Here is a 13,909-nt window from a genome sequence, read left to right on the forward strand (position 1 = left end):
CAGATTCATATCCTCATGGAGCCCGCTTGTGCCCTTCCTGTGTGCCGTTTACGAGACCGTAACATAACCCTTTTTGTTTTCTATTTTCCCCCTGACAGCGGCTACACACAGTGAATTTTAATTAGTGTGTGTTCGCTGCTTGCAAAGTGAAGTATTATTACTTTCATTGCAGCTACCTGGCTCCATCTCCTTTATCCCCCAATCATACAATATATGTTGCTCCTTCGCCACTTAGTTTGACATTACTTCCTTCACAATTAAATTGCATAAAGATTTGCCAATTACTTGAATAAATACACAGGGCTGGAAACATGGTGCCATTCTGGCACTGGGTGATCTGGCAACCACTTGTGTGTGAATCCACAATAGGTGATCTGACATAAACAGAGTGACTGGGAAAAGGACCAGACACCTGTGCCTCTCTTAGCCAAACAGGCACCACCAAGAGGCACTTTGCGGTGCGATGTCAATGGTCATAGATATAAGTTTTCACCCAGCTGCCAGGTGTCATTCAGTGATGAACCTCCCATCAATTGGGTCTAGCAGCTAATTGGTGGTGTTTAAAATCATAAATGTCACTCTAATGCTGGCATAGCCATATGACCCAGTCGTGTGCCCTTGGGTGTTTCAGGTTTCTGTCCCTCAGTACCAATCGATGGGGTAACTGAGAACGCTTAAATACAGACTATTGAACGTTAACAAAGCGATAATAACTGATGCCTCAAATGGGTGGCACAGATTTGTAAGTTTCTTCCAGATTGTGGACATTTTGCAAGCTTACATATGTTTTGCATTTAGGAAATTACCATGCAGGTGTTCTATCTCATTCTGAATTTCCAGACAGGGAAAAATCCTTTGTATACCTCCTAAAGGAAGGCATAAAGGTGTTTGAGCCTAGAAAGTATTGCCATCACGATTGCTGTAAACATAGATGAGCAACACTGCAGATCCCATCCGAGGCGCTCATTCTTTTTAAGAGCACTTCAGCTAGGTACATGATGGTTTGGGCAGTGGGCAGCCCTGGAAACCCATTGTCTTGTGACCTTTACCCACATGACTGAATGCAGAAAAAACGTGTGTGCAGACACTCAAATGTAGCCCGAGGAATGTTTTAAAGGAGCAGCTATCCTGGCTTCAGGACGCAGACAGGCTGCTGGGAGATGAGTGCCAGGGCTGGGGCTTGGAACTTGAGTCTCAGAGTGGCTAGCTGTAGTAACTGCCGGAGCAATCTGTATATTCAGCAGGAACGGAGCTGATATTGTGAACCTCCACCTGCCGCAGTCTTTATTAACTGCATGAAATTGCAACTGGAGCTCTCTTGAGCTGGCTGGAGCCCAGGGAAAGATTATCATGCACCCCCTCCTTCCCTGTTCCCTTCAAGTGCATGGAGCTAGCAGAGTGCTTTCCTCTTCCCAGACCTGTACGTTCATAAGCGGCTGGCCTGTGAGGAATTATTTCTAGACCGTGGGCAGCGCAGTCATGGACACCAAGAAGAAACAAGCATTGGCAAAGCCAATAGATCTCACCTATGCGAGAACTATTTTCTTTTTTAATATGTTTTTAGCCATATTGTACATTAGCGCTGGCTTCAGTGCAGCACGGATGAAAATATAATAAAATAACGTTTCAATGCTGTTAACGCTGGCTGTGTTAAAGAGCTTTTTTCTTTACTTTCAGCCACGATGCAACATGGCTTTGGAAACTTTGGCAAAGCCAATACATCTCAAATAGGTGGGACCTACTGGCTTTGCCAATGCTTGTGTTACATGTGTTTCGGCATTGAACTTCAGGAAGTGTTTGAAAACCATCCTGAACTAAGAGGTGATGAGGAAGTAGATGTTGCTGCAAATTTGAATGAGTATGGATTTTGCATCAGGAAACTGGTTAGACCTTATCTGCCTATCATCTCAGCTGCTTTAGAGAGGTTCAGTTTGGCAGGTACATATAGAAAGAAGGTAAATTCATTGAAGAGTTTGTCACAGCACCATGTAAACTTGCCTTCACTGGTAGCTTTAAAAATACCACTGATTAACTCACTGCATTGGAGAAATGATAAAGTATTAATGGAGTCTTGAATAATGAAGTCTCTTTAATCAAGTTCATCTGAAACCCTCTTTGAGAGTGTCTTTCTTTCTGGTACCCCGCCACAGATGCCTTTGTCAGTCATTGGAGCAACAGTGTTTCACCTTTATGGCTGTGGGGTACCCCCTGTGTTTTCTAAATTCCTGATTGAGAAACTACAAAAGATGCAGAACATGAACATCAAACTTGCACATGGGCTTTGTAAGTTTAATAGTGTTAAGAAGAAAATACACACATTCGCCTCAGCATGTTGCCATTTGTACATCGGATTTGTCACAGATTGGACCTTGTTTTTCAGTCTAATGTTTTGATTTCACATGTATCTGTGAGAGCTCCCAAATCTGAGACCCTACAACTCTTGAAGGTCTCATGATTCAAAGGGGCTTTCTGCAGGGTTGGAGCTTTTCAGGTCCTGGATTTTAAATTTAGGAATGCTCTTGCACTCAAGATATGTTAAATATAGGATTAGCCATTATTCAGGAAGGTTCTGAACACCTTTCGGTTTGCTACTTCTTGCAAGTCTATGGTCTGATTCCATTGATCTTCTTGGTGCCAAAATGCCTTTGGTGATAGTTCTTTTGTAGAAATCAATAAATGTAGTAAGATAGTGGCAGTAACCATGAACATCACTCCATCCTTGTATGAAAAGAATCAACTTCTCAGAAGGCCAGTGCAAAAATCAGAAGATGAGCATTCTCAAGTTATCCACCCACGATACAGAACAATGTCCCACTACTCATCCGACTTTCTGCACTGCTGCACTTCAGAAAAAAGCTGAAAACACTTCTCCTCAACTTATATTTAATCCAAAACTATTTTATTATGTGTTCTATATCCTCAAGCAACAAGGCCCCTTTTGATGCCCTTTATTGCCGCCTGCAATCCTTGTGTGGCTACCTGTGATAGTGCAGTAGCCAGTTGCATACTTCTGCCTTGGTGTATAATCACCATTGGTTAACCCGGAGAGAAATCTACCCTGATCCATGTAAAGTACTCTATTTTCCATGTAAGTGCTTTTTCCCCATCTAGGTCAATATTATATAACTTGTAGTATGTTTTGTAAATGCTTAGGCCCAAGACATTTAACCCCCATGATCTAGCATAATGCAAGCAGACAAGAACAAGATAGGTGTATGAGAGTTGAAGAAGAAGGCACTACTTACACAATGAAGCCATTAAGCATTTTGACCAAAAAAAAAACAAAAAAATGAAAGGAAAGAAACACAATTTTCATTAACCCTACAAATCACATAAGCAACAAGAACTCCATACAGTTCGTATAAAACAGATGTTAACTTATTCTATATAAGCTACCACATCTTCATTCTGATTTTTGGTGCACTGATTGAACAGTGGATGGGTGTGACTCTGCCTCCATTGGCCTGAATGTGAGGACCATTATTTCTCCTTGTTGTTGGGCTTGCTTGTTATTGAGCTTTGGTGCCCAGGACTGAAGTCATTCATGGAAACATTGTCCTTTATTATGTATTTGTATTCTATTGTAACCTTTGTCCTAAAAGCTGGAATGAAGTAAGTTTCAGTAGCTGAATACTGTTGAAGTCTGGTCGAAGGGTTAGAAATGGCTTCTTGAGCCAAAATCCCAGTATCTATGCTCCTGGTGGGTCTCTTTTGCAGACACTGCTCTTCTGCCCTCTATGACTGTGTCTCAGCCCACAATTGAGTACTAGCAGGAGGTGCTTCTCCCAGTGAAGTTGTCTTTCATTGGGTGCTGCTAGGTGAACTAGAAGCATCTTCAAATACTTTGTCTGGTCTATGTGCCTCTGATTGGTTGTAGGAATGTCTTGTAAATTGTGTCCTCGTGTCATCGCAGGTTTGTTCCTCCCACTTGGAGTTATGAATCTGATGAGGATTTGGTGCATTTCTTTTCTGATCACATTCTGAAGGAAGATGAGAACCTTGGCCGCATCAAACAATATGTGGACAGCATCGACGTCTCTTCTTTCATGGTAAGCTCCCCAAAAGCGACTCTGAATTTAATTCTGTAAATGTTTACTGGTTGTTTTTTCATAGTCTGGTTAAACCTGTTCTCGATCTGCTCAATGTCAGTAAATCTAGTGAAGTGGAAAACTGAGAAGTTTTCAGAGGGAGGCGGGGGGCAATTGTGGCTAGTTGCTTAAGATGGCAGAAGGACTCTCATAGAGGCAGCTACGCCAGAGTAGGAGGCTCAGAGGACACACAACAATGTGCCACATGGCGCTTTGCCGAGGGGCTGAATTAAGAGGTGGGTGCAGCGCTGCAACTGTGGTGGGTGTGCTAGCAACATAAGGGTATATCCCAGCCTGAGGCACAGACATGGAGGAGGCTCTATGATGGGCCGGCCCCAGGTATGAGGCTCACACTGAACACCACTTTGGACCCGTAGTCCCCTGCCGCAAAAGTACTCTTTGTTACGCAAGGGTGTAGGATTCCCATTGCCTGATGCCCAGAACATATTGTTTGGGGCCAAGGACAAGCTTTCATGTTTATTTTGCCCTTGGGACAAGTAGGCCCAACAGCCTACAGCACAAATTCCTTGTCTGCCAGTTTATATTATGAAGCAGGAAAGTGGAATTTTCTGCAGTTGAGGTAATATTTGTGTCCATATGTTAATGCTGTTCAAACTTGTACTCATGGGTCATTAATGCAAACCCTTTATTATTAGGGTGAGCACTCTAAATAAATGTTCTAAGCTTGGACTGCGCTACTGACAGTGGCTCCACTAAAAAGAAAGTGAACATACGTTTGCAAAGTTTAGCACTAGGAGGCTATGTGTAATATACCCAGAATGCTGTCTGATTAGATGCAAATATTTGCAGAGCTTGAAAGCAAGATTGATAATTGTTTGCTTTCAAAATATAATGTTCACAAAAAATGCAACTAGGAAAAAATGTTTAGCTAAATTACTGTGGTACCATTTCTTTGAAGCGTTATTAAGTAAAACGTGTTAATGCATGCTAGTATTTCTAAAAAAATAGTCATAAGGGAACAAATCAGTGTGACCAGTTTCCACAAGATTAATAGAAACATGAGAATAAACAGGCATTGGAAAAGCCAGTAGGTCCGACATTGATGATCATTCTTTTGGTTTTGTCAATGCGTGTCTTGTTTTGACATGGTTTTTTTTAAACAATATTGTTGTGGGAGGTGCCGGGGCCCTCAAATTGCAACAAACATTGGCAAACATATTTTCTGGTCTCAAAAAGCATATATTGCTACAGTAGTTACTGGCACTGTACAAAACTACTTTGTGTGCCAAAACTCATGATGAAACCAGTTGCCAAATGTATAGAGAAAGAACAACAGTATTTAAATAAAAACAAAAGGTATTGGTTAACATCAGACTTAATTAGGGGCCCAGTTCTTAAAGAAAGTCACAAAAGGGCACTGGTGCAGATTTACATATTTTATGAGTTCACAAGCATTTACACAAGTAGGCCAGGAAATTATACTCCTAGAAGATATTTGTGAACTGTACTTTAGCACGAGAAAATATGCATGTGTAGATTTGCTCATGCAAAAAACTGTTTATAAGTTCACTTTCCCTTAGAACTAATTTTTTCCAACCCTGGGAGAAGTTTTACTTCTGCCTTTGTCAGGAGTAAATTTACAGCCTTTCTCAGAGTGGGAAAAGGTTAGTGAATAGCTAGCGAAAGCCCTTAAAGCATGCAAGTTTCTACTCAAAAGGGCATTCCAACCCTGGAACTATTGCTTGCCTCTACCACCAGCCCCTGCATGTGGATCTGCAAAAAAAGTGGCAAAATAAGGAAATTGCAAGTTTTCAAGCCCTTTTATAGTATTAGCCCTGGCATAATCAGAGAGGCTATTTTCACAGCGTTCATATAATGAGATTGCTGCCATAATTTGTTTCTTCACTACATGACACCAAAGGGACAAGTAGGTTTTTTACGGACAGTTAGATTTATGAAGCAACTTGTCACATGGACAATTAGATATTTTATTAAATCCCACACCCCTGATTATGAATACCATTGTCACTGCATCAGACTGTGACGGATCAGCCCGGGAGTGACCCTTCAGCAATTCTTGGTTCCTCTGCTCTTCCCATCCTCAGTGCAACTGCCAAGGGATAGTGAAAGTCTGATTGTGTAAAATAATCTTTATGCACAATTGCACTGCTTTGGATCCACAACACTTCAACATAAGAGACCAGTGCTGTTCATTTCGCCACACTGGGCAGTTCATACCACCTTGGGGTCTGAGTACAGGCCTGTCTGGCCACCTCACCCTCTCCACATCCACATTGGTCCAGCACTCCTGGTACTTTTCTTCCTTAAACAACTGACGCCCAGCTCGCTTTGCTCAAACAGGAGGCTCTGGTACACCTGTAATGAAACTGGTCAACACACTCAAGTAGGAAGCCGGACACTGATTGATAAAACAGTGGCAGCCGAAGGTACTCCCTACTTGACATGATGCAGTGTCTCTCTGAAACCCTCCACACTGTCATACGATCTGGGACACAAGTCGACATGGGCCGCACAAGAGTATGAAGCAGGACCCTCCGCCAAATAGCGACAGCTCCCAGTCAGGATAAGTTCAGTCCGACAGATAATCAGACCACACAGGAGTCGATTAGACCTTCCCCCCCCCCCGCATAGAGCCCAGCAAAGGACCAGCCAAACTGAGTATAATTCTGCAGGAAATCCGGGATTCCAGAGCTGCCGTAGAACATTGCATTGACGCACTAGCACTTGAGTCTTCTCTACGTCGATGACCGTAAACTGTCCGACAGAGTGAAAGCAACAGAAGCAGAACTTACAACCCTAATTCCAAAACAGGCAGCCCAATCACCTAAAATAGAGGATCTGCATTCACAACTGCATCTGCTGCGTGACAGGGCCCAGGATGCGGAGGGCTGTGGGAGGCGCAGTAACGTGCGCATTGGACTGCCAGAGGGAGCGCAGGGATCCAGTGTCACACAGTTCATTGAAAACTGGCTGCAAACCAAGGTGTCACTACAGAGACTCTCAGATCTGTTTACTCTGGAGAGAGCATACTGGATGCCCATGTGTCACCCACCACTGGGGCGCCTCCAAGGCAAATTGTGGCATGTATCCTGAATTTCAGCGACTAAGATCTCATACTGCAGAAGGCCAGGGAGAACGTTCTGATTGTAGTGGACAAAACCAATGTGTCTCTCTTCCCTGATTACACTCTAGAAGTCCAGTGTAAACGATTGTAATTTCTTGCAGCAGAGAGACAACTTCGAGCAGAGGGCATACTGTTAGGTTCCACTCCAAATATTTATAAACAAAGTTAATTTCGGCAGCAGAGCAATGCAGCCTTCATCGAGGCATCCTCTGTTCAATTGGAGTGCCTCCTGCTTACCATGATTCAACATTGTCATGGAATGCAGAAAGCAATCCACAACAAAACACAGGCATGTGCAGGTGAATGTACATAGGCGTATGCATTAAAATACAACACATCTCCCTCTTAAGGAAGAAGACGATAAGTAGAATACAAATTAATAACATTGCAACAATCAAAAAGAATACTAATAAACAATGAAGTTTGTTCTAGAAAATGATGCATAAAATACAACTTGAAAGTAAATATTTTCTACTTGCCAAATTTTCCAGGTGGCTGTCTGATCCTGCCAGCACCTTTGACCCTTGAGGCTACAGAGTCAGCATTATCTTCGAAACCATCCAATGGTCCAACACAATCATGGCACTCGACTTTCTGATTCACTGAAAACTCTTTGTTGTCAAATTTCTCCAGAAAACTTCTGTCATCCTCTGTATCTCGATCATCATTTATACCGTCATTACTCACACCAACATCTGCACACTTAGCTACCCCTTTCTCATTGCATACCATTTCTTCTTGGGTAACCACACAATTTGTAAACACATTAAGCACCTTCATGGCTTTGCCAAATTTAGAGATCCCTTTATTCACAATTCCCGGTTTTAAAATCCTCACCCAGTCTGCCACTTTGATCTGGTGGGCTTTTGTTTTCGGTTTAGCATCGTACCATTATTTTGGAGTACATCTGCTTCCTCCTCACCCTTTACGCTACCTCCTTCACATCACACTTCCCTTCAGTCTTACTCCATTTTTCTGTAAGCCACCAGGGACATAACCTGGAAGCAGGATCCCGACCATGTAACAATTTGAAAGGATTAACTTTAGTGATAGTGTGAAGAGTTATATGGTACATCCATTTTTCCAATCACCTCCTTTCTTGTGTACTTCTGTGACATACTCCTTCAATACCCCTTTGAACCTTTAAACGTAACCATTTTCATGTGGTTCCTACAACATTGTGGTTACGTGTTTGATTTTGCAGTGCCTGAGGAATTATTCCATTGCTGCAGATGGTAATTGCACACCACACTCAAACAGACTGACAGCTTTCTCCTGCAAACACTTCCTTAAAACTTAATCACTACACTAGTGGTAGTCTGTGACACCAGTTTTACATCTGGCCACTTTAAATGACAGCCAATACAAACTAATGCAAACCAAGTGTCCATGGGAAGAATATTAAAAGGGCCAGAAATATCGAAAGCCACCTTTTGCCATGGATACTCCAGTCAGTCAGCACTCTTCATCGGTGCTGTACCCACCGTGAGCATCTTCTCACTACCAGCACATCCTTGGCTGTCCCTTGGGAGCTAACCTTACAATAATTTCCTGTAGTACCCTGGGAGGACAACTTTCTTTTCTTAAACAGTAAATCCTCTTCTATTTCCAGCTCATCTGCTGCATTGTACATGGACAACCATTCCGGCTTGACTTCTCTCTGTTTTGGCCCCTCCTTCCAAGACACATTATTAAGGTCAAACGTAAGCATTGGACCTCTTGTATACTTTTAAGTATACTTCTTCTGTGGGCTTCGAGCTATTTCATTTGTTAGTTTCAGTGTCATTTAAAAATCCTTGCTTGCTAGTGGTCAGTCATGGTTTTTTGGCCCTTTTGTGTGGGAGCAGGGACCAACTACTATATAATTACAGTTTCTCCTGTTTATCCACTCTGTAGGGTACTTTGGGGGTCATTCTGACCCTGGCGGCAAATACCGCCAGGGCTGGGGTCGGTGGTAGCACCGCCAACAGGCTGGCGGTGCTCCGCCGGGCATTCTGACGGCGGCGGTACAGCCGGCGGTGTACCGCCGACTTTCCGCTGCCCATGGGAATCCGCCATGGAACACCACACACGCTGTCTGCCAGAGCACCTCATTTCTTCTAGTCAGTAGACTGCTGCTCCAGTACTGGTACCACGGGTGCAGCTCCACCAGTGCATCTCAGTTCACACACTCCAAGCCCCTCAGCCATACTAGAGCCTCATACATGCTGTCTGCCAGACTACCTCCATTCTCACAGTCCATACACTCTGTTGTTCCAGTACTGGGACCTCAGGCGCTGCTCCATCACAGCACCTCAGTTCTACCCCGACGAGGTCACTTCCTGTCCTATACTGGGACCCCGCTCACATACACTTCCATTACAGGAGCTCAAGTCTTAAATTCAGTCCCATTACCAAGCCAATACTGGCCCAAAAGAGCAGAACACAGCTCAGCCAGTGCACCTCAAGTCTAACATCCAACGCCACTGTTGATGGGAACCACCACAGCTCCACCAGAATCCATCAATTTTAACATTCAGTGCACATTTCTTCTTAGTACTAAGGCTCCCACATGCCCTTCTGGACTCCTCGCTTCTGTGGTTCAGAGGCAATGCCACTCCCATGCAGGGCCTCACTCGCAGCTTCACCAGTACACCTCCAATCTAACATTCTGCAGCCTTGCCACGCCAATAGTAGGTTCCACACATAGCTCCAATAACATACCTCACTTCTGACCTTGTGTGCCCGTTACTATTCCAGTACTGCAGCCCACATACAACTCGTGTCAGTGAACCTCAGCCCTAACCTACAGCTCCCCATCATTCCAATACCAGGAATTACACGCTGCTCTGTTTCTCATTCCTCACCGCTGCCTTTCTGTTATTCCAATACTGGGCCGGGACACGGCTCTGTCTATACCCCCAATCCTGATCTAAAATACGCCCCAATATTGCTGTATTGGAGTTCACATACAACTCTGCTAATGCACCTCCTGCAGTTCTGCAGTGCCCCCTGCTGTACCACACTCGGACTGTTTGAGGATGTGGGGTGGGGGGGTGTAAGGAAATGCCTCCTTGGCATGGTTACCCCCTGACTTTTTGCCTTTGCTGATGCTATGTTTTGAATTGAAAGTGTGCTGAGGCCTGCTAACCAGGCCCCAGCACCAGTGTTCTTTCCCTAGCCTGTACTTTTGTATCCACAATTGGCACACCCTGGCATCCAGGTAAGTCCCTTGTAACTGGTACCTCTGGTACCAAGGGCCCTGATGCCAGGTAAGGTCTCTAAGGGCTGCAGCATGTCTTATGCCACCCTGGAGACCCCTCACCCAGCACAGACACACTGCTTGCCAGCTTGTGTGTGCTGGTGAGAACAAAATGAGTAAGTCGACATGGCACTCCCCTCAGGGTGCCATGCCAGCCTCTCACTGCCTATGCAAGTATAGATAAGTCACCCCTCTAGCAGGCCTTACAGCCCTAAGGCAGGGTGCACTATACCATAGGTGAGGGCACCAGTGCATGAGCACTGTGCCCCTACAGTGTCTAAGCAAAACCTTAGACATTGTAAGTGCAGGGTAGCCATAAGAGTATATGGTCTGGGAGTCTGTCAAACACGAACTCCACAGCACCATAATGGCTACACTGAAAACTGGGAAGTTTGGTATCAAACTTCTCAGCACAATAAATGCACACTGATGCCAGTGTACATTTTATTGTAAAATACACCCCAGAGGGCACCTTAGAGGTGCCCCCTGAAACCTTAACTGACTATCTGTGTAGGCTGACTGGTTCCAGCAGCCTGCCACAACCGAGACATGTTGCTGGCCCCATGGGGAGAGTGCCTTTGTCACTCGGAGGCCAGTAACAAAGCCTGCACTGGGTGGAGATGCTAACACCTCCCCCAGGCAGGAGCTGTAACACCTGGCGGTGAGCCTCAAAGGCTCACCCCCTTTGTTCCAGCACCACAGGGCACTCCAGCTAGTGGAGTTGCCCGCCCCCTCCGGCCACGGTCCCACTTTTGGCGGCAAGGCCGGGGGAAATAATGAGAATAACAAGGAGGAGTCACTGGCCAGTCAGGACAGCCCCTAAGGTGACCTGAGCTGAAGTGACTCTAACTTTTAGAAATCCTCCATCTTGCAAATGGAGGATTCCCCCAATAGGATTAGGGATGTGACCCCCTCCCCTTGGGAGGAGGCACAAAGAGGGTGTACCCACCTTCAGGGCTAGTAGCCATTGGCTACTAACCCCCCAGACCTAAACACGCCCTTAAATTTAGTTTTTAAGGGCTTCCCTGAACCTAAAGATTTAGATTCCTGCAACTTACAAGAAGAAGAGGACTGCTGAGCTGAAAGACCCCTGCAGAGGAAGAAAAGAAGACACCAACTGCTTTGGCCCCAGACCTACCGGCCTGTCTCCTGCCTTCCAAAGAAACCTGCTCCAGCGACGCTTTCCCAAGGACCAGCGACCTCTGAATCCTCAGAGGACTGCCCTGCTTCAAGAAAGACAAGAAACTCCTGAGGACAGCGGCACTGCAAATCCCCGAAAGAAGAATGAGACTTGCAACACTGCACCCGGCGACCCCGACTCGACTGGTGGAGAACCAACACCTCAGGGAGGACCCTCCGGCGACTCCGAGACCGTGAGTAACCAAAGTTGTCCCCCCTGAGCCCCCACAGCGACGCCTGCAGAGGGAATCCCGAGGCTCCCCCTGACCGCGACTGCCTGAACCTAAAGTCCCGACGGCTGGAAAAGACCCTGCACCCGCAGCCCCCAGCACCTGAAGGAACGGAACTTCTGTGCAGGAGTGACCCCCAGGAGGCACTCTCCCTTGCCCAGGTGGTGGCTACCCCGAGGAGCCCCCCCCTTGCCTGCCTGCACCGCTGAAGAGACCCCTTGGTCTCCCATTGAAATTTACAGAGAACCCGACGCTTGTTTGCACACTGCACCCGGCCGCCCCGCGCTGCTGAGGGTGTACTTTTTGTGTGGACTTGTGTCCCCCCCGGTGTCCTACAAAACCCCCCTGGTCTGCCCTCCGAAGACGCGGGTACTTACCTGCTGGCAGACTGGAACCGGGGCACCCCCTTCTCTCCATTGAAGCCTATGTATTTTGGGCACCTCTTTGACCTCTGCACCTGACCGGCCCTGAGCTGCTGGTGTGGTAACTTTGGGGTTGCTCTGAACCCCCAACGGTGGGCTACCTTGGACCCAAAACTGAGACCTGTAAGTGATTTACTTACCTGCTAAAAATAACAATACTTTACCTCCCCCAGGAACTGTGAAAATTGCACTGTGTCCACTTTTAAAACAGCTTATTGTGTTTTATGTAAAAAGTATATATGCTACTGTGATTATTCAAAGTTCCTAAAGTACTTACCTGCAATACCTTTCAAATGAGATATTACATGTAGAATTTGAACCTGTGGTTCTTAAAATAAACTAAGAAAATATATTTTTCTATAACAAAACCTATTGGCTGGATTTGTCTCTGAGTGTGTGTTCCTCATTTATTGCCTGTGTGTATGTACAACAAATGCTTAACACTACTCCTTTGATAAGCCTACTGCTCGACCACACTACCACAAAATAGAGCATTAGTATTATCTCTTTTTGCCACTATCTTACCTCTAAGGGGAACCCTTGGACTCTGTGCATACTATTCCTTACTTTGAAATAGTGCATACAAAGCCAACTTCCTACAGGGGGCAATTAAATCTATTCTTAGCTGCCATCTTTATTTGGGAGGATCTGTTTCACCTATCACAATTCATTCTTTCCTTTGCTCTGTTTACTTTCAATGTTTCCTTTCTCCCCCACTTTTCTCTTTCCAGCTCTTAAAATCCATGCGTTAAGTTTCGCTCTTTCTTTCGACTGTATATTTATACTCCTCTCCCCTTTTTTTTATTTTATTTCCCTGTTCCTCTTGCTACCTCCTCTTTCAAGCTTGCAAAAACTTGGTTATTTCTCTCTTTGTTTCGGTCCTCTCTTTTTTTCTACATCAGGCTTTCATTCTTTCACTATATTTTCTCTCCCCTTCATTCTTTCTTTCTTTTTTATTTGCTCTTTCCTTTGACTCGGTATGTGTCCTTTCACTTTTTTTAAAACATTTATTTTTTTAGATCTTCCTTCCTTTCTCTGGCGTTTTTCTTATCTTTATTTGTCAAGTCACGTTTTACTATAAATCCCTCTTTTTCCCGTCTGTTTGTGGAAGCCACAAAATACTTGTCGGGACCTGAAGTGTCGAAGTGGTTTTCCCATTCTGTATCTCTGGGAAATGGGTCAGTACATACATGCCCTGGTTCTTTCACTGCTTGTTTCTCTCACCATCTCTTTTTTTACTCTAATGTTCATTATTCTCTTTCTTTTCACACTCCTTTCATATTTCTTTCCTCTTTATCTTTCGTTCGCTAGCTTCCTTCCCTTTTTTCTTTTGTCTCACGCATTTGCTCTGTTTCTTCTCTTAGTTGTGCTTTCATTTTCTCATTCTTTCTTTCCCTCCTTTCTTTTATATCTTTGCGACCCCTTGTCTTTTTTCCTTTTGTCTGTTGTATTTCTTTTGCTTCTTTTTTTTTTAATGCCCCATCTGCTTTCTCTCCTGAGGCCTAGTTATCAATGGAGCTACAGGTGCAGTGGCACCGGGGCCCAGAGACCTAAGGACCTCACTCATCTCTAATTACTGCTCTGTTTTCCTATCAAAATTCCAGTCAATCATTTTTGTTTCTTACTTCAGGACCCATGACACT

The 13,909-nt window shown here is 44.8% G+C and overlaps 1 protein-coding gene across 1 annotated transcript in view; it reads left to right on the plus strand.

Annotated features, from left to right (window-relative positions):
• Nucleotides 1-13,909, plus strand: part of HECTD3 (HECT domain E3 ubiquitin protein ligase 3) — a 249,983-nt gene that overhangs the window by 37,947 nt on the left and 198,127 nt on the right. Inside the window, exon 4 of the mRNA XM_069232820.1 lies at nucleotides 3,914-4,049. Coding sequence (XP_069088921.1) covers nucleotides 3,914-4,049 — 136 coding nt within the window. The remainder of the gene's footprint in view (nucleotides 1-3,913; nucleotides 4,050-13,909) is intronic.

This window comes from Pleurodeles waltl, chromosome 4_2, assembly GCF_031143425.1.
Source record: "Pleurodeles waltl isolate 20211129_DDA chromosome 4_2, aPleWal1.hap1.20221129, whole genome shotgun sequence".
Classification (NCBI taxonomy): Eukaryota; Metazoa; Chordata; class Amphibia; order Caudata; family Salamandridae; genus Pleurodeles; species Pleurodeles waltl.